At 45.1% G+C, this 21522-nt stretch overlaps 1 protein-coding gene across 1 annotated transcript in view; it reads right to left on the bottom strand.

The window, feature by feature from the left end:
* Positions 1-1317: 1317 nt before the first annotated feature.
* The window catches only part of DENND5B (DENN domain containing 5B), a 123708-nt gene continuing 103503 nt past the window's right edge, over positions 1318-21522 (bottom strand). Inside the window, exons 13-21 of the mRNA XM_068400547.1 lie at positions 15352-15480; positions 13872-13993; positions 11324-11469; positions 9436-9554; positions 6993-7180; positions 5236-5318; positions 4944-5070; positions 3945-4119; positions 1318-3075 (exon numbers count right to left, since the gene is read on the bottom strand). Of these exons, the coding sequence (XP_068256648.1) occupies positions 2892-3075; positions 3945-4119; positions 4944-5070; positions 5236-5318; positions 6993-7180; positions 9436-9554; positions 11324-11469; positions 13872-13993; positions 15352-15480 (1273 nt within the window). The 3' untranslated portion in view covers positions 1318-2891. The remainder of the gene's footprint in view (positions 3076-3944; positions 4120-4943; positions 5071-5235; positions 5319-6992; positions 7181-9435; positions 9555-11323; positions 11470-13871; positions 13994-15351; positions 15481-21522) is intronic.

Genomic DNA, 21522 nt, shown 5'->3' with positions numbered 1-21522 from the left:
GGAAATACTAGACATACATAATTTTTATTGTATTATTATTAATATGATGTGAAACCTGACAAAACCAAACAAGTCAACACTTGCTGAAAAAGCTGATGTGAAGTTGTGTTAAAATTAAGTGCTAAAGGTTCGTTAATGTAGTTTGAAATGGGGGAAGGCCCTGCTTTGAATTTTAAAATTTCTCAGGTTTTGACTTATTTTAACTTAAGAAAGATTTATGTAGTTATTGCCCTTTTCTCTGTGTGTGGTTTGTTCATCTGTGCTTGACCTTTAGATGTGCCCACATTTCTACTCTATCCTGCTTGCACTTAACCCATGTCACGGCGGATGAATTTTACAACTGCTTAAGTCATAAATAAGTTTTTGGAGAAGTATGCAGCAGTATACTTTTGAGAAGTATCCAGCTAGCAAATGCAGATGATGCTGTGAAGAAATCCAAGGACTAATGAGGTTATTATTTCAGTAAAATGAAAGTCACTTAGACTGGGTTGGGCGTGAAAAAAATCGTGTATAGCAGTCATTAGACGTAAAAGGCTTGAGCTGTTACAGAAATCAAAACATCCTAAGCAGTCATTACCAAATAATGCTGCCACATGGTTTCTGGTGCTAAATGTGTAATTTACTGATAGAGTTAAGTACTAGGGACGCATTTTTAATTGCTGCTGAAGGGTTGTCATGCATCTTCTGCTGACTTTAAGCAGACTTGCCTGGCCACACAGAAAACCCTAACACCTCAAATTTCACATTTCTGGAAACATAGGAGACGTCACACAGCCGTGGGCTCTGGCTACTAACTCATGACACCATTCACAGCCTTTACATTACTTACTCACACCCACAGTAGTGACATGGCAGTGCTGCCTACAGTATTTGGGATGAGTTTAGTCAGTTTAAGGAAGTACAAGCTCAGGAGGAAAGAACAGTTATTAAAAGCCGGAAACATCATTAAAGTCAATGACGCCCTGACAGTGTTATTTTACTTCTTTCTTAGAAACAAAAAAAGCTTCTATAACATAAAATTCTCCGTTCTAATGTAACAAAGTCACATGAGTTTTCTTCTGACTGGGAATATGACGTGAAACTTTGACACAATAAAGTGGAGTGCTGTTTTAAGAACTGAACAGCAGGACCACAGGGAAGTAGAGAAGCTTAATGAGAGGCAGGGTGAGAAGCCAACCCTAATTTTCTATCTCTTTCTTTTCCTTGGCTCTCATCCCTCTCTCCACCACATGCACACTATACCGAGACCTGTTACTGCCCACCATTCCAAGTCCCTCCTAATGCCACGTGAAAGCACAGTGCAAGGCAATACCACGTACAGTACAGTTAGGGGCCTTTCCCAAGCCACAGCTGACAGTGAGACATCCACAGAAATCCACTGGCAAAACGGCCAAGATCATAGGGAATAAACAAGTGAAAACAAACACCTATATTTAAACTAACCTCCAAAAACTAAAACCAGATGAAACTAACTATGCCCTCAGATCCTTCCAACTCCCCTCCATAAGAATGGAAAATACACTTCGTATTTGCTGCACGGTATCCACAAGATGATTTTAGTGTAATCTATTGTTAAATTTTTAGCCTACAGGATTTCAGTTGCTCCCAGTTCCTCTTCAAGAGCTGTACCTATATATACACGCTGTATTACTAACACATTAACTGGAAAGAGTGTAAGAGAGGAGCCTCAAAATACCAAAGCGAGATTTTTTTTTCCCCCTCCTTTTACTTCATTCCTTTTTTCCCTCCTTTTGCTTCATTCCTCTTTTTTTTGTAGCTGGATAATTTAAAAAAAAAGTAATCTTAAGATCCTGTGCTTCCTAGTAACACTCATTCTGCGGGATAAAGGAAGACTCATAACCTGTCAGCATTTCAAAACCAGCCGATACAGTTCAGTAGCACAGCAACATCTGCGTTTGTGGCCCTACAGCAATGATTCTTCTCAAGTACAGCAAGAATTTGGTATGAACCAAATTCCTCAACATGGAAAAAACCAAAAAAAAGTCATCCACAACACAAACTGTCTGAGGGCGAGGGGGAATCATCAGAACATCTAGACAGGCAAGGGACACACCGAGTGAGTCAAGCAAGCCATCATTTCCCATCTCAGGCTGCGGCAGCACCGCTTAAACAGGTCTCTCATACTGTGAGGCTCGAGGCTGACAGCAGTCCTCCTCTCCAGTGTTTAGGCATTTCAGCACTTGTCCCCACTTTTTGGAAATCAACAGAGGAGACACAAAAGACCTTACAGAAAAAAAAAGATGACTCACAACTTCCATGCATGGAAAGGGTTGAGCCTTCAAACAAACAAAAAAACGAAGGGAGACCATGTACAGTAGGGTAAAACAGCATATGCTTACAACATTTCCAAGAATGAGACAATCACAACGGCTACATAAGGATACTTGCTGTATTAATTTGCAATACCTGAAAAAAGCCCTGCTGAGTTTGCGCTGTATTTACACATTGATTGGCTTCTTCCTTGCAAGCAAGTAGCGGCATCCCTTCCCACCTCGGTCCTTCCCTCCCCCCGGTCCTTCCCCTGGGTTTAAGCTACTCATAGTCAGAACAAGAACATTCAGTCTAAGAAAAATTTCTTAGAGTAATATAATTTCTTAAAGAAGATAGCATATTTACACACATCTAACACATGAAAATACTCTATTTTATACTAAATTTCTGTTTCAAATAAACTACTATACTGCATCTTAGCTTTCTGCAGCTTTAGAGGACAGTCCCCATCGGGCACAAACTGGGCTCTCCCACTCCCGCTTCAACCGGCAGCTTTGCCTTACAGTGGTGCACTACCATTGTGTTCAAGTCCTGACAGGTCTCCCAATTGTGGTTTGCTTGCTTGGGAAAGGAATAATGAAGTTCTCAGCAAAGCCATGCTAAACATCCACTCCTTTAATGAGCGATCCTTCCAGGACGATGTTGAAATCTTGCAATGTCTGTAGGACTCGGATAAGGGAGTTGACAGTCATGCGGTCCCGTAGGAGAGCGTTCTCCTCATACATCCTTGTGATGGGCGGGCACTCTGCCAGCAACGGGATCCACTGAGAGAGCAAGTGGTCCCTGCAAAGGGGATGAAAGGAATTATTTTAGCACCAAGTACAACAGATCTCAAACTGAAATTCTTCTCCAAGAGCACAACCCAAAACACGCAATCTCTTTTTGTGGGTTATGCATGTTGTTTGCACATAAAAGTTTCGTGTGTAATCATAACCCTTGATTTCATTAGTAAAATACACATAACTTGAACATACTATAGGAATGAAGATGGAAAGATATCAGCAGAATCAGACAACTGACTTTGGAGGAATTCAGCAACATTTTCAGATCAGGAACAGGAAAGTAAAACTCAGGAAAAAACAACAGAGACTGTTTTCCAACTGATTTGCATGTATCCAGACAGACGAGACAAAAATGGTACTTATTTCTAGACATACCAACTTCCATCCTCCAAAACAGAACTAAGCTCCCTCCCACCTCTCCCCAAGTGCAAGACAGAAAGCATCCTATTAGGAAAGAAAGATTAATCTAGAATAGTTTTGTCAAAATTACAACAGACATCCCATTTTCATAGGCAAAGTGATTCAATGACGATTTAAAAATGCACCAGCTCTTGCAAAGGAACTCTGTATTCCCAAAGCCAGCACTTCATCAAAAATACAGTTTCAAGACAGATTTTGTACACATGACTGTCAATCTAACAGTTATAAAAAAGCTCAAAATGTTTTTAGCAGTTTAGACACTCGCCATGTATCATTACTGCTTCTTTGCTCCAATTTTTCATGTAGTATTAAAGCTGCCTGAAATAGGTAGTGGATAATAGATAGGTATGATATGTCTTAAAATGGAAAACTAAAGGTAGTAACAACGGTATAAAAATATTCTTCTAGTCTAATGCAAGAGGACACATATAACAAAGACCAGTTAGGTACCTTGTCCCCAGGCAAACCAGAATTTGGAATTTCCCGTCCTTTCCAATGTTCCTTGGAGCTGTATTGATGGCATTCACATAATGACAGAAGGTTTTGCATGAAGATCTCTGAAGCAAAAGGGCCTCCTCATTGTCTCCAATCTGGTCACTGGTTTCAAAATAAGCAACAGCTTTCTCTGTGGTAGGGAGAAAATCAGAACCCAGTAAGCAGAAGTACTTCATTGTGACATAGAATTACACAAGGGAATCCTTAAAAAAAAACAAACCCTGCTGAGAGCTATTGCACAGTTTAGATATGGATTCTTCACCTGAAGACCATAGGGTAGGTGGTGATCTCCACCTCTGCTACATCGCAGTGGTCAGCAGACTGGTTGATGTCTAATACAGTTAGGTAACATCAAGGAGCCGCACCAGAGTACCTGTCAATGGTTTCATTGTAAGTGATACCATCAGCTTTGATTTTGCACCTTTTCTGAGTAAGCACTTAACCCTCAGGCTAAGTATCTCAACTTGTGAGCATGTTTTAAGTACGTCTTAAATTAAATAAAATTAAATTAAATTAAAACATAGGCCTACAGATAAGCATCACCAGAAGACCTGTGCATTGATTAGGAAAGTTCTCATAAACAACTAAAAATCTAAACCTTTCACTCCCTGCCTTTTCCCAGCTGTCCTCCTAACATCGATTGCTATTCTACCCCAACCTCCAGCTTACCTTCTTTCTGGGTAGAAAAGCAGCTGTTTGAACATTCATCTACGAATAAATGACTAGAATTGGAAGTGCTCTTAAATTTCTGCACTGATTCACACTCATCCCTTACATACAGTTTCTTATTTCTCGTCTTCCATCTTGTTTCTCATTGACTTTAGGCAACCCGGAGCAGGTGCTAGGCAGGAACAAACGGCACTCCAGCTGATGAGAATCCGAGGTCTGTGTGTGAGTAGTCATTTTGCCCTAATCTTTCTTCTCCTTCTGCCTCCAAATCACATACCAGCTTACCTATGAAATCCCAGATGAAGACATTCTTATGAAAAATGCGAGCTGATTTGAATCCATGGTGGAAGACCTGCTCCAGTGCTGCTACCAGACCATTTTCTCCACACAACAGAATGGTAAGGCTCCCTCTCTGTGGGAAAGGGAGAGTCTGTAAGTACAACTTGCCTTGTTTCTATGCCAGAAGTTTCAAATCTAAAGGTTAGTAGTCTCTACTGGTACTTCAGTTCCATTTCTGTTTATAAAAATATTTACATGCTTTTTAGATACCAGGCAAGTAATGAGAAGTAGGAAGTACCTCTTTCTCTGGCTTGTGAAAGTGTTTCACAATATTGTTCACAGCTTCCCCAATTCCCTCTTGGATCTGTCCTGCATTAGGCTCTGTGAAATGATGGAAAACACACTGGCTGCAGACACCAACTTTAAAACATTCATCAAATTCTCATGATGACATAGCTTGAACTGCAGGAATGATGCTGTATCTTTAACAGAGTTCAGGCAATCATTTGTCTTGGGTAAACCTGAGCCTTAATTACAAACAACTGATGAGCAACCCTGGAACAGTCAAATAAATTGCCCTACATAAAATGCACACCCCAAGGATCTGGCTTGATAAATATTTTATTCGAGTTAATCACATCTTGCTCATCACATAGAGTACAGCAACCCTCACACAAAGAGACACGGGCTGAAAGGTTGTAGCCCAGTCATTTGACTCACTTGTACGTGACAGAGGCCAGAAAACCCAGCACTCATTAATTCCTGCCTTGAACCCACAATGTTTTATCGAGCCAAAACAAGCATCTATTTTAGGCACACGTCTAGTCATTGTACCAGTGTGAGGGGCCACAGGCAGAGAATATTCCTTATTAATGGTTCCAAGAGTAAGTTATCTTCTGGGTTAAAACATATGCCATGTTTCTGCTCTGAATCTGTTTAGCTGTATGCCTCTGCTACTGGATCATGCTATGCCTCCACCTGCTACCATCTCATCTTCCGATGCAGGCACCTGCAGAAAATTATCTGGTCCCTCATTCACTTTCTGATGAAAACAGACTGAACTTTTAAAACTTCATTTTAAGCAGATGTTTTCCAGACTTCAATCATTTTCATGGTTCTTCTATGAGTTCTTTCTAGTTCTTCAGACATATGTAGGTTGCTATTACCATGTCCTACAATTGTTATTTTGGAAGCATGAAGTAATTCAGTATCATTTTAGTACATGGTGACCTCCAGAGTCTTTGTGGCAGGTCTAACACAGAGCCTCACGTAGCTCATGAGACAAATGAATTATTGGGCCTTACTGTTCTCAGACCTAAGGAAGTGCTCTGCAAGTAGCTCTGGTGCCCACTCCTCCAGCTAATACGGACTCCCACATATGAAGCGCTGCAGTGGTCCTGTGGTGGTTTTTAAATGCTGCATTACTCTTGGAGGCTAATCTTTCCTTGCTTGACATTTCAGGAGCCACGTCCTCTAATTTTACAGGAGCTGGATAGATTTATGAATAGGATCTACACTGTGGTCATCTGTATGTTTTAGTGGAGAATGCCTCACGTGGCCCTTACAGTCCCATGCCCCGTTGTAGCCAGGTGCAGTTACTCATAAAAGCTAATTTTAGGGACATGAAGTTGATGTCCCCTGGGTCCCTCTGGAGATGTGCTCCTCCAGAAGGCAGTTCACAGCATCCACATCAGGCTCTGAACTTCCCTTCAGAGAGGACTGTCTTCCCACAGACTGCAAAGTGAGCCAGAAAGCTGAGCAGCATCAGCTACTGCAAATTCTGCTGCCTCTTCCTCCCTCATCTCGTATCTCCATGCTCTAAGGAAAGAGATTATTATCTCTCAGCTGTCAAAAGGGGGCATTGAAAGAGGCAACGTGTACAGTCACAGAGCAAGCTGCAGACACACAACTGGGGCAGGAAAAACTCATCAGCTTGCAGCTGTTCCTCTGCACCAAGCCTTGCTTCAGTAAGAGCTCTCCTGTTCACGGGAGCTTTATTTCTCAGCAGTTGCTGCCCCCTTCTCTAGGGCCCTGGGGAGAAAGGAAAGGACTTACTGGTGTTCTTCCCTGTGAGGGAAGTGATGCTCAGTCGTCGAGCTGTGGTAGGAGATTTCTGCTGGGGTGGGGTACGGCACTGCTTTCCCAGCTCTTCGTCAGACGTGGAGGACATCAGCTCTCCAATGAGTATTCGCTCCAAACTGCCATCGTCAACGCCCTTTCCCAGCCATCGCCCACAGGGAAACCTGCCGCACAGCCAACACAAGCACAGGTCAGTCACACAGGTAGTCTAGCTTGATCTCAAAGCTACAGGAACAGCTAGCACCCATAAACACTGCTAATGGGCAGGGAATACTCTGTAGCCAGAAACTTTTCACAAACCAGAACTCGGCAGGCAGCGTCCCCTGCACCACAACTGATAGGACCAAACCAGAAAAATACATTCCCCTCCATCCTTAGGAAAAGGGAAATATGTCAAGCTTGCAAGAAAGCACAGGACAACAAAAAGTGTTATACACATATTTGATGGACCACATCTTGATTTCTGCCAGGTTATTTTTCACTTGCAACCACAACTGATATTCAGCCTTTAAAAATATTGTGATGATTAACAATGAAATCCCCACACAAGAGTTCCCACTCAGCTGAAGCTGTGACATCTCATATACAAACCTCACCTCATGTTTTATTGCTGTATTTTTTTTGACCCCACCCACAGTCCTAATGAAATCCATGCATGTGTCCATACCCCTAGTCCTTGTATCCCATTTCCTCCTACTTTCCCCCATACACTGTGGCCAACCTTGAGCTCTGGAGCTCACCTCTCTGAATTATAGTTTTCCAACTCCACGTTTAGAAAAAAAATTAAGTCTGCTTAGCCAGATGTTTTGTAAAACCAATGATGAGTTAGGAGATCATTTCGACATAAGAGGTATGTACTCAATAGAAGATTAAGAAATCATCAAAACCTTTTATTTTCTTGAAATCTGAGTTTCTGTACATTTGTTACAGTACTCAGACATTTGAGTATTTTTTAAAAGAAAAAGAAACCAAAGAAGAAGAGGCCGACTCCCACTTCACTACAACCTCCCTTCAGGTAGTTGTAGACTGCAATAAGGTCACCTCGGAGCCTCCTCTTCTCCAGGCTAAACAACCCCAGCTCCCTCAGCAGTTCCTCGTAGGTCAGACCCTCCAGACCCTTCACCAGCTTGGTTGCCCTCTTCTGGACTCGCTCCAACACCTCAACATCTTTCTTGAAGTGCGGGGCCCAGAACTGAACACAGTACTCAAGATGCGGCCTCCCCAGTGCCGAGTAGAGAGGGACAATCACTTCCCTAGACCGGCTGGCTACACTATTCCTAATAGAGGCCAGGATGCCATTGGCCTTCTTGGCCGCCTGGGCACACTGATGGCTCATATTTAGCCAGCTGTCGATCAGCACCCCCAGGTCTCTTTCCACCAGGCCGCTTTCTAACCACTCTTCCCCCAGCCTGTAGCTCTGAGTGGGGTTGTTGTGGCCGAAGTGTAAGACCCGGCACTTGTTCTTGTTGAACCTCATGCCGTTGGTCTCGGCCCATCTATCTAACCTGTCCAAATCCCTCTGTAGGGCCTTCCTACCCTCCAGCAGATCGACACTCCCACCCAGCTTGGTGTCATCTGCAAATTTGCTGAGGGTGCACTCAATCCCTACGTCTAGATCATCTATATTGATATTGAACAGCACCGGCCCCAGAACTGAGCCCTGGGGAACACTGCTAGTGACCGGCCACCAGTTGGACTTTGCCCCATTCACCACCACTCTCTGGGCTCGGCCATCCAGCCAGTTTTTAACCCATCGAAGAGTCCACCCATCCAAGCCCCAGGCAGCCAGTCTGTCTAGGAGGATGCTGTGGGAGACAGTGTCGAATGCCTTACTGAAGTCTAGATAGACTACATCCACAGCCCTGCCCTCATCTGCTAAGCGGGTCACTTTGTCATAGAAGGAGACCAGGTTGGTCGAGCAGGACCTGCCTTTCATGAATCCATGTTGGCTGGCCCCGATGCCCTGATTGTCCTGCATGTGCTGTGTAATGGCACTCAGGATGATCTGTTCCATCACCTTGCCTGGCACCGAGGTCAGGCTGACAGGCCTATAGTTCCCTGGATCGTCCTTCCGACCCTTCTTGTAGATGGGCATTACATTTGCTAATTTCCAGTCGGCTGGAACTTCTCCAGTTAACCAGGACTGCCGGTAGATAATAGAGAGTGGTTTGGTCTCAGAGAGATGCAAAGAAAATTCTACATTCAAGTCTCATTTAATATTTATCAGATTATTTGACTTCAACTAGGGCTTCTGAAATGAGAGAACCAGAGGTGGGGGAGACCAACCCAACCCTCCTGGGTACCCAAATCAGCCCACAGTACTCCATCAACTGACAATAAGACAAATGCCTTCTTGCTTTCTCTAGATTTAACAAGGAGCAATTTCAGACAAAAAAAAAAATTAAAACTTGTTGCTTACTTGTACGTGTGTCCTGTTATTTCATTTCTGACCATGACACAATCAACCAGCCACTTGGCTAGTAGCCCTGAGTTGTCATGACCAATCTGAACGGTCGTCAGCTTCCCTAAATTCTGGCACTGAAATGAATAACAGTTTTTACGCAATTTAAAAAACAACAGACAACACACACCCCCACCACATGCACACATATGGTCTCAAATGTATGTTTTTATTCAGTTCCATTTGATTTATACAGCAAGTCTTTTCAACCAAACATGCAGAGTGTTTTGAAAAGCAGAATAATTATTTTAACACAGGAGAAAAAAAATACCTTAAAATAAAACTTAATTAAAAGCTTGTGAAGAGATTACATTCTTTGTTGTGAGCACTCACTCTGAATACTTCTGAGAAGTGTTAATTACAAATTTTTGAGCTAAGGTAATAAAAAGGTGGGCTTTTCTAGAGGAAATAGATCTTCAGTACAAATAGCTTTTAAAAAAAATGCATTTTGAGCATACTGACCTTCAGTTGACTCACTGTACACTATGAAGCAGTCCCTAGATCCTTTATTATTTTCAAAGATTGATTTGCTTATTGTTGGGCAAGACAAAAATCACTACCGTGAGACTCTTAACATCACAAAGAGTCAGAATAAGGAAAACAAGGGACTGAATTCCAGTGCAATACGTAATTGTAGGTGGGGCTGGCAGCAACATCTACTAACGTCACCTAAACACGTTTCCCTTGCAAGACCTTAGTTTTCATTGCTTCTAATACTGCCAAACAAGCAGCTTGGGCTGACATTTTCCATAGTGGGTGGCTACCCAAGCTGATACTTTAGGAAAGCTTCAGCCAAAGGAGTATTCCAGAACAGTGTTAGTATGCTCCTTAGAAATGTCTAAATATGTTATTTTGCTTGTTAGAAGCCTGCAGGTCTTTCCTGCAAAATACTAATATCCAAATGAGAGGCAGCCATTGTATCACGAAAATACTCTCTCTCTCTCTGTCAAAATCTACCTATATTTGGCAAGAGGGTGTTTGTTTTTTTGTTTTTTGTGTTTTTTTTTACTATTGTTGTTGAATATCAGTCTGCATATGTTCAATGGATGCAACTTTAATTTTAGTAGCAGATTTTCCTACAAAATCACTCCTTACTGGTACAGCCTGGAGCTACAGGAGCCTGACGGGGCTTTCCCTGCAATTCCGGCTACTAGCTGCTTTGGGGTGGCACCAAGCCAACCTGTAATTGATGGGTGGGAAAGCAGAGGGGACTGCTGGGTAGTCAAACGGAAAAAGAAAACCACAGCAAGCACAGAGAAAAGAGCTCAATGGGGATGGTGGCTCTGCGGTTTGCTGGGGGTAGCACATGAAGCTGGGAAGTTGAAGAAGGCGGGAGTTGTTAGACTGGCTGGTCAGAAGGAAAGCAATGGCAGACAAGGAGCTGGAGTGGGAGAAGTTTGTGACTGGCCAGAAGAAATAGAAGAAATTTGGGACCCAGGTGGTGGTAAGTGGGAAGACAAATTGAAAGAAAGGAAAAGAAACTAGGAAGGGAAATGAGGAGTGAGAAATGAGTCCTGAAAGAGAAAATTAGGATAGCTGGCAAGGAGACGTGGAAGGGAATGAGACGTGGAAATAGACTGGCTAGGTGAGAAAAGAGGAGCCCTGGGCTGGGACAGGGACAGCAGTGAAGCCTATGGTGAAAAGTGGTGCGTGCTCGCAGGAAACTTTTATCTAGGGGAGGAGGGGCAGGCAGCAATGTCTTCCTGATTTTGAATGTACAGGGACCTTGAACACCTGGACAGAATCTGAAATGCTGTGAACTTAAGCCAATAAACCCTCACCGAATTAATATGATTTGGAAGCATGTTTCAAATTGAAAAGTAAAATGTAAAGAGCATGTACTCACCTCAAATGTCATTTCTAGGTGGTTTTTAGGAATCTGCATTACGCCTGTATCTCCTAGTTCTCCTGACACACAAATCCATGGGTTTGATGTGGTTATTGCATTGCTTAGTTTTTTGATGGGAATTATCACTGACCTATAAGGGATCACTAAGAAAAGGGAGGGGGGGAAATAAGTTAGTCTTGACTTTTTGTCTTTCCCTTGAGAGTAAACACAGTTTTTGGAGTAAACCACGCCTCTCCCTCCAAGGTAAGTTCTTGTCCCATGTCTCAGCAGCCTCACAAGGAGAACTCCTCCTCTGTTCTCCCTGTCGAGGCTGAGACAACACCGCAGAGTGCCTCGCCGCGCCGGCAGAGCCTCTCCTCTCACGCAGGGCCCCGGCAGCCAGCTCCCTTGCAGCCACCCGTACACCCGCACCGGGGCGGGCGGCGGTGCCGCACGGTGGTGCTGCAGCCCCGCGGCACAACCAGCCGCCGCCGCTTTGCCGCAGAGCCGGGCCGGGGTCTGCCGAGGAAGGGGGTGAGAAAGCCCATCTGCGGGAAGGCACCGCCGGCCCAGGCTGGCTGAGAGGATAAAGGGGGCACAGGGAGGGTGACAGGGGAGAAGGGAACGTCAGAGCTGCTGGTAAGGGCACAGCCAAAGGCTCATGTCTGAGGTGTCTCTGTGGACATCCCCCCCATTAAAAAAAAAAAAAAACAAACACAACAATAATTTATTACAGTTTTATAAAATATATATTAAAAGTATATAAAAATAAAAATATAAGCAATATATATAGCAATATATATATTATATATAGGAGTATATATTATATATATAGCAATATATAGCTATATATAAGCAATAATATATATTATAAGCAAATAATAATAATAATGATTATATTATTATAGAATCATAGAATGGTTTCGGTTGGAAGGGACCTTAAAGATCATCTAGTTCCAACCCCCCTGCCACAGGCAGGGACACCTTCCACTAGACCAGGCTGCTCAAAGCCCCATCCAACCTGGCCTTGAACACTGCCAGGGAGGGGGCAGCCACAGCTTCTCTGAGCAACCTGTTCCAGTGTCTCACCACCCTCACAGTAAAGAATTTCTTCCTAATATCTAGTCTAAATCTACCCTTCTTTCAGTTTAAAACCGTTACCCCTCGTCCTCTCACTACTTGCCCTTGTTAAAAAGTCCCTCTCCAGCTTTCCTTCAGGTACTGGAAGGCTGCTATAAGGTCTCCCTGGAGACTTCTTTTCTCCAGGCTGAAGAGCCCCAAGTCTCTCAGCCTGTCTTCATAGGAGAGGTGCTCCAGCCCTCTGATCATCTTCATGGCCCTCCTCTGGACTCGTTTCAATAGCTCCATGTCCTTCTTATGTTGGGTGCCCCAGAGCTGAACGCAGTACTCCAGGTGGGGTCTCACAAGAGCAGAGTAAAGGGGCAGAATCACCTCCCTCGACCCGCTGGCCATGCTGCTTTTGATGCAGCCCAGGATACAATTATATTATATTAATAATAGCTTTTAAATCTGCACCACCCATACGTGCTTAAGACAAGGACTGCCACCCCCCCACCCCCCCCCATTTGGATTTGACTCAGGTACCGCACGCTAGCACTGCGAGACTCTTTCTCCATACGTTTCACAAGCTGCTTTTTTGACTGGGTAAGCTTTTACTTTTTTACTTTTGTATGTGCCATACTATGATAGTGCACTCAAAAAAAATACCCTCAGATTCCAAGTGCTTGTCCTACAGGAGAAAGCTGTCAAGCTGGATGCCCCGCAGAAATAAGGTAACTAAGGATGAATAAATCTCTTTGCGCTGTGCTAGTTCCGAGGGGATTTATTGCTTTAAGAGGAGAAAAAGTAGCATGAGTGCCTGTTTCAACAGCCATGTAAAACTTGCTTCACTTCACTCTGAACAGGCAGGAAAATGAAGACTAAGGGCTGCCAAGGTGCATCCAAACAACTGGGTCATCTCATTGGTCCTGCCTTCTCCGCATTGCCCAGTGCTAGAGAGACAAAGATTCATTTTCAGATTTCAATCCAATCCCTGCTGTACTTACAGGAGAGAAAGGGAGAGGGAATCTTCTGGGCATTTAAGGAGAGACAAAAAGAGCTTTAAAATATACAGGAGGGCATAAAGTGCCTTGTATTTCATCCTCCAAGACTTCCATCTCTTTCTCAGTCTGCAGAGAGCAGGCTGTTAGGATGCACACTTAGCGAAGGCCAGAAAGAAGCATTAAGATGTAGAGCACTTGTCTGGGAGGGAAGATGAAAGAGACTATACAACTCGGTGAGGAAAATCAAGTGCTACAGCGGCACTCTCTGCTGATTACTCTCCTTTGTGCAATGCTTTTCTCCAGAGCACTCCCACACAACCTTGGCTTTCCAACTGGTTTCCCAGAGCAACATCCAGCACCCATGAGCCTGGCAGCAACAACCAAGGTTTCCAGATAAGGGCTCAGCTACTCAGACACCAGCAACAGCAACATTGCCTCTTACGAATCATGACAGCAACTAATTTTTATTCAGGGGGAAAAAAAAAATCGATTCTCCAACTCACTGATTGTGGTGAAGACGCTTGTGAAGCAGAAGTAATCCACAGCATTGAGTGAGAGCAAGTGATACAGAAACTGTTCCCGTTCTTCTTCGCAGCGCAGGAAAGCATAACGCTTGTAAAGTTTCCTGGTAGAAACAAATACATTGCTTTCTTGTTGAAAAAGAACCATGTATCTTAAAAGGCGTTTGGATCTCAAAACACCAAATGGAGAGTTGATCTTCATGGGAGGTGTGAAAAGTGAGATTCCCCAGCTAACACAAGCTGCTAGAAACCCATAGGGTGCATTTACCCGCTATGCTACACGTGTTTTACAGACCACTCTTGGCTGCACGCTACCATTGCAAGGCTACAGAGTTCATTTCATTAAAGGATCAGTTTTGCTACAAAGCAGAGATATAAACTAACATTGCTCACAACAGCAGACCTGAACCACCATAGAGCAACCTCATTTCTTCCCCATATCTTCCCACTGTAGAATAGCCCTGTCTAATAACCTAATCTTCCTTAGAAAACTAACCAGAAGGCATCAAACCATGGAAGGCACCAAGCAGCAGCAAGGGTCCTCTCGACACTCTTTCATTTCGGCAAACCCAGTGTACATCACTAGTTGCCCAAAGCGGTGCAAAGGCACACCAGGAGTTAACCTGGACCTGCTCTGAGAAAGCACAGAGCTTGTGACACTGCCTGCAGTCTGAAGGCAGCAGACTCACGAAAAGCTGCTAAGGTAAATAGATGTAGATGAAACTTCAGGAAAAGACAGGTCTGCCACCATGCCTTCAGCTGATTACCCAAGAGGTGACTATCTGCAGCTACTCCTCTTTCTTCCCGTTAGCAGATTTGAGTATTTGGTAGCTTCTGGCATAATCGTATGTGTAACATCACAGAGCCAGCTCTGCTAAGAACTGCATGCAACAGCTAGGGTGTTTTCGTAAGGTTTAAGGGGTTTTTTCCTATATGCATTGCTTTGAGAAAATGAAGTCAGGGAACATCTATACAGGCAGATCCTTAAGTGCCTGTGCTTGCAAAAGGAGGCAAAGCTGGGGGAGCCGCTAAGTGCCTGCGAGGGCTGGCCTCTACCTCAGCCCCTGGGCAGTCAGGATGGGGTCCTGTGTTTGGCTTGAGTCAACATAACGCAGGGCTGCTGTGAGAAAAGGGGCATTCCTGCCTCTGCTGCTTCGTTTGCACAAGATACAGTGATTGCAGGGCTGCAGAGTGGCTTGGATCAATGCACTGATCTGGCCAAAACCTAACACCTCCTTCCTGAAAATTGTGATTTGTTTTTCCAGGCAGATGAGCAGACTTGTGCGCTGCTGGGTGCGCCGTACCTCCTCCCCCAGCTACCCTCCGCCCTTCAGTCACTTCTAGCTGGAAACCACAGTACCCAAACTGTGCGCCTGGCTGCGCCCTGAGCTTGCACAGCACCTTGAAACACACCACTGGGGAAGATGTGAAAGCGAAGCTTTGAGAAAAACAGCCAGCTTACTTGGCAAGTGCCTGGTTGGAAAGCAGCTGCTTCAGGTGCTGAGACAAAAGCTTCTTCTCCAGCGAAAGCCTTATCCAGGCTCGAGCTCTCCCCACATCAGTCTTTATCTCACTCATGTTCTGAACATGCCTGAAATGGGTGGAAAAAAAAATAATAATAGATGAATCATAAAAATCCTACATGCTTCAAATGGCAACATCCAGTGTGATGCAACAGCTGAATTGGAAAATGTCTCCTGACATCATTTGTAGAGAAAGAGACCACCAGTATGGCCCTGCAGAGCCTTGCACCATGGCACTGAGACCCACAGCAGCCCCAGGCCGGCCTGAGGACATGGGGCAGCCCCTCCCGGACACAGCAGGTTGCAACCTGGACGCACTACAGCCTGTATCAGCTGCTCTGTGTCCTGGCATTTGCTTGGCCAAGGTGAGCAAGGGTAGATCTGCTCATCCCTGCACTGCCTGAGGTAGATGTCCTCATGGACACTGCCAGCACTTAAAAAAAGCAGCCACCTTATGAGACCCAGTTGTATCAGTCACTCCCTCGAGCTGCCGACACAAGTGGGTACATTTGTTAGGGCAGAGGACAAACACACATCTTAAGACTTTCTCCAAACCACAATCTACTCTGAAGGCTCTAACAAACCCCTTGATGGCAGCAGCAATGGGAAATCTGACAAAAAGAGGATTGTTGGGGAAAAACAGTGACAGGCAGTCACAAGCAGAATCACATTTTCAGGGATATGAGGCCCTTGTGTAAGTGATAATCTGAACAGCCCTCCACCACATGCTTGGTCTGTAGGAAAGCAGAACTGTTCCACAGGGGCTTTCTTCTACGGTTTTGCTTTTCTTTTTTTTTAAAACTTCCCATATTTCAGTTTGGGGAGCGCCAGAAACCCTAGTTTTAGAGCACAGGGAGCTTTAGAAGAGGAAGAGAACTACCATGGCAGGGCAAAGTTGCTTCCAAAACCCCCCCACTTGGTTAAATAAACAGCAAGAAAAATGAGTAAGTTTCCAGCAGGGGAAAGAAAAAGCTGCAATTTCTTAATTTTCATGCAGTTTGCATGTTAAACGCACAGGCAGTTCAGCCCTCCAAACCTCCGTGGCAGGCTCCAAGTACCACCAGCTGAGTCTGAACTGGTCTCTGTTGCGATTTACTTTCCAACTCCTGCATCTTCCTTGAAGGCCCTCCGTGCACTGCTGAGTGTTAGGGGATGTGGCAATATTTATTCCAAAGAAAATCCAACACAGTCATGCTGTGACTGATGCTTTTTACGTTGACTAGTATAATCTCACTGTCTCATGCTTTTCCCCATCTGTTACACCCAAGTGCGTGCTTTGCGTTATATTTAGACCCTGCATTATTTGAGAAAAATACTCTCTCGTTTATAGAGCTTCTAACATAACAGGACTAGGGCCTTAAGGGCAAATTTGCAAAGTACAATTTAGCGCTGTCCAAAGATACGTGTTCGCTCTGCACAAATGAAGTGGATACCAGACATAGCTCAGCAGCACCGTTCTCTGCCAGGCTGACCTACCCGAATTCTCAAGATACAGGTCTACCTTTGCAATCCAAGCTGAGGGGTCTGTATCACACTGCTCTGTGCTGTACATACATATATGAAGCACCATCAGGAAGAAACAATCAATAAGAGTAATGGTAGCTTGCCAGTGGCAAAACCTGCGTTACTTAAAACCCCTTTTAAAAAAAAAAAGAAAAAAAGAAAAAAAAGGAAAAAAAGAGATTTTTTTTTTTTAAAAAAGAAACTTTTCTCCCGTTTCCTAATGCGACACATGGATAATTCTCTGACTGACGTGAGAAGTACTAACTCTCAGTGAGCTGTAAAACAAACCCAGGAGGGCACATCACACTCACACACAAGTCCTTGCCCTTTATAAGCAAGCTCAGCAGCCTCCCTCTGTCAGCAGCGATGCCGACTAGCTGAAGCACTGCCGAGAGCCTGGCTCCTGGCGCTGGAAAGCCCTTCCTGGCTCAGATTGTGGCCACCAGAATTAGACCTTCCAGCCCAGACAGCTGGGCACATGACATGAAGTCCTTGAGAAACAGGAGGTGCCCTACACCCGACTACATCGTGTTGAGACACTCTCCTCAGACATTTCAAGTCTTTTGAGATCGGAAGATCAAAGTACAGACCATCATCTCCCTCCCTCCCTCCCCTTCTGCCCCAGTGCTTGGCTTGAGTTACATCTAATAGGAAACCCTTAGAAGAGTATGTTATTTTACTGTGAGAAGATTCAAGTACAGATGGACTCAACTTTATTCCTTGCATGCTCTGTACCTCTTCATTACCTGTTTCTGGTTCAGACCAGACTGGCGTTAATTGTGCATTTGGGAAAAATAAGGATCTGCAACCATGCAGCTTGCCAGAAACATTAAAAAGATTCAGTAATCAGTCTTGTCAGCAAAAGCAGAGTTAACAGAACAAAGCATTCAGGAACCCAGATTTATTTCGCTCTCAGTTGTGAGAGTCAGAACAGCTCTATTTTTATCGGTGACCTAAGTGTAAGCACTGTGTGCTCACCGTCACACAGCAAACTCTTCTTGTCAGGGCACTGAACAGCAATTTCAATGCAACTCCCTAGGTTGGGACTTGCTTTTAATCCCATTAGTAATAAAGAAAAATCTATTTTCCCTGTCAAATGTAAGCCTGGGGTATGGCGAGACATACCCTCTGCAAATAGCTATGCTGACAGAAGAGGTTACAGCTGCTCAGTATCACCATGTCCCCGAGGATGGTGTGACTGCTCCCGATACCAGCGCAGTCAGAAATGAGCCGTACTAGCTCGTCCCGTGTAGGTAGCAGGTCTTTGCTAACCCAGCTTCTTTTGACTGCAGCAGGTTAAGCATCGCTGCCGTGGGCCCAGCGCCTGGGGCTTGCACCCTCCGCTGCAAGCTCCTTGCAGGAGGGGAGGCACAACATGGGCATGAAAGCAAGCGCTGGTAGCAAGGAAGAGTTTGCCCAGAAAGAAAGGACCCGAAACTTAACCCAGCTGGACCAAAGGTTTCGGGGAGTTGCCTTAGCACTGACTGGACGCACAGCCATGTGCCCGAGGGATGAGGCCATGCTAGAGGCAGGCTGCAGCAGGAGTCTGCAGGAGAGCTGGAAGAAGGGTGGGAAAGATGCTGCAGATACTTGCCTGGGGGAAAAACTGAAGGGCATACCCCAAACACACTTGTGCAGAGACTCTCCATGCAGAGAACTAAACTAAACATCTTGAGCATCTTCCTTACCACATCTAAGATGCCTGGCTTTGCGAGGGAGGCTGAGGACACACCATGTTACCTGTACCACAGGCTCATCCCACATTCAGAGCATGACTGTGATCCAGCCCTGCTTTTTAAGTTGTTTACATAACCTTGCATGAGCCATCAAAAACAAGCTGTGCTTAAGGCTTAATCCTCTAGCCATTAGTTCAGTTAGCACTGCAACCCTGGCAATTTAACAATTACCCATCCTTCTAACTTCAGCATAAACCTGTGTGTGCAAACAAATATTAAGCAGCATTCCTTCCAAGCAGGAGAAAGTATGCCACGAGATTATGGATGACAAATTCAACTTACCATCTGCCCAGTATTTTCTATGACCAGACACGTTTGCGGACAATCACGAAATACCCAAGATATTACAAAAGGCAGTGTTCTGCTTCTGTGCTTTTTCTCTGAAAAGCAGCAGAAACACTCTTGTGATTCAAGCAAGAGAGCTCAGATCCATGCTGGGCTTTCAGTAGTCAAGTGGAAGTACGTGGAAGACAAAACGCATGCACGCAGCAGCAAGCACACACGGCCTCCTCTGTCAGCAATCCCCTCCCAGCACGTGAGTTTCCGCTCCAGATCCTCCTTCATCCTTTCCTCAGGCTGACCCTCTACATGCCCGTCAGCCTCACAGGACTAAATTAAGTAAAGAGCTGCCATGTCCCATGAGAGGGATGCTAAAATGACAGACACGTGTTCAAAATGACCTCTTGGCATTATACCCCTAATTACACTGTATATATTCTCCCTCCCTCTTCTGCATGTTGTTTTAGCCTTATGTGGCATGTCATATTCTTCAAAATCAGAGCACAAGACTCAAACTACAGAGCATCAGACAAAAAGGTTGCACACTGCAGGTGGGAAGTACAGTCATTTTCTTTCAGAAATGTCTGACTAATCTGTGGGATCTCACATCAGAAAAAAAAATATCTGTAATGGTAAAAATCACATCACTGTAATCATGTTTTTGTGAACAAACTACAATTAATCTTATTTTTACTATAAGTTTTTTTGCCATATTTTTATGTGGAAGAAGGACATGGTATTACAAGAAACAATACTCATGTTGCCTCGCACATTTAATCGCTAGCATTGCTACCAGCTCTTTACAGATGAGCATTACCGCATTACTCCTCCCCTCTTTTCATGGCACTTTTACCCCACTGCAATCCTTAGTGTCATAGCAAGTGAAGTGTCAAAACAGTGGCCTGACCTGGCAGTGGCCTTGAAGAACAACTGCCTGGTGCTGTCACATCAGCCTCCACCTCTCCCTACTCTCTAATCCAATCCTTCCAGTTCCCAACCAACACTTCCTAAAAAGCTCTCCGGAGTCAGGCTGTGATCTCCTACAGAGCACACAGAATCACAGAATCACAGAATGTTAGGGATTGGAAGGGACCTCGAAAGATCATCTAGTCCAATCCCCCTGCCGGGGCAGGATTGCCTAGACCATATCACACAGGAACGCGTCCAGGCGGGTTTTGAATGTCTCCAGAGAAGGAGACTCCACAACCTCTCTGGGCAGCCTGTTCCAGTGTTCGGTCACCCTCACCGTAAAGAAGTTTTTCCTCATATTTATGTGGAACCTCCTGTGTTCCAGCTTGCACCCATTGCCCCTTGTCCTGTCAAGGGATGTCACTGAGAAGAGCCTGGCTCCATCCTCATGACACTTGCCCTTTACATATTTATAAACATTAATGAGGTCACCCCTCAGTCTCCTCTTCTGCAAGCTAAAGAGACCCAGCTCCCTCAGCCTCTCCTCATAAGGGAGATGTTCCACTCCCTTAATCATCTTCGTGGCTCTGCGCTGGACTCTCTCTAGCAGTTCCCTGTCCTTCTTGAACTGAGGGGCCCAGAACTGGACACAATATTCCAGATGCGGCCTCACCAGGGCAGAGTAGAGGGGGAGGAGAACCTCTCTTGACCTGCTAACCACACCCCTTCTAATACACCCCAGGATGCCATTGGCCTTCTTGGCCACAAGGGCACACTGCTGGCTCATGGTCATCCTGTTGTCCACTAGGACCCCCAGGTCCCTTTCCCCTATGCTGGTCTCCAACAGGTCTGCCCCCAACTTGTACTGGTACATGGGGTTGTTCTTGCCCAGATGCAGGACTCTACATTTGCCCTTGTTATATTTCATTAAATTTCTCCCCGCCCAACTCTCCAGCCTGTCTAGGTCTCTCTGAATGGCTGCGCAGCCTTCCGGTGTGTCAGCCACTCCTCCCAGTTTTGTGTCATCAGCGAACTTGCTGACAGTGCACTCTATTCCCTCATCCAAGTCATTAATGAATATATTGAATAGTACTGGTCCCAGTACCGACCCTTGAGGGACTCCGCTAGACACAGGCCTCCAACTGGACTCTGTCCCATTGACCACCACTCTCTGGCTTCTTTCCTTCAGCCAGTTCACAATCCACCTCACTACCCGATCATCCAGACCACACTTCCCCAGTTTAGCTGCGAGGATGCTGTGGGAGACCGTGTCAAACGCTTTACTGAAATCGAGATAGACCACATCCACAGCTTTACCATCATCTATCCACCGGGTTACGTCCTCATAAAAGGCTATCAAGTTGGTTAAGCATGGCTTCACCAAGGGGCTGAGTGCCCCTAATGATTCCCCTATCCTTGATGTGCCTAGAGACAGCACCAAGGACAAGTTGTTCCATCACCTTTCTGGGGATGGAGGTGAGGCTGACCGGTCTATAGTTACCCGGGTCCTCCTTCTTGCCCTTTCTGAAGACTGGAGTGACATTCGCTTTCCTCCAGTCCTCAGGCACCTCTCCCGTTGCCCACGACTTAGCAAAGATGATGGAGAGTGGCCTAGCAATGACTTCCACCAGCTCCCTCAGCACCCGCGGGTGCATCCCATCAGGGCCCATGGATTTATGGACG

The sequence above is a fragment of the Nyctibius grandis genome, chromosome 5 (genome assembly GCF_013368605.1).
Source record: "Nyctibius grandis isolate bNycGra1 chromosome 5, bNycGra1.pri, whole genome shotgun sequence".
NCBI classification, from domain to species: Eukaryota; Metazoa; Chordata; class Aves; order Nyctibiiformes; family Nyctibiidae; genus Nyctibius; species Nyctibius grandis.
The sequence above is the reverse complement of the archived record's forward strand: the minus strand, read 5'-3'. Positions and strand labels throughout refer to the sequence as shown.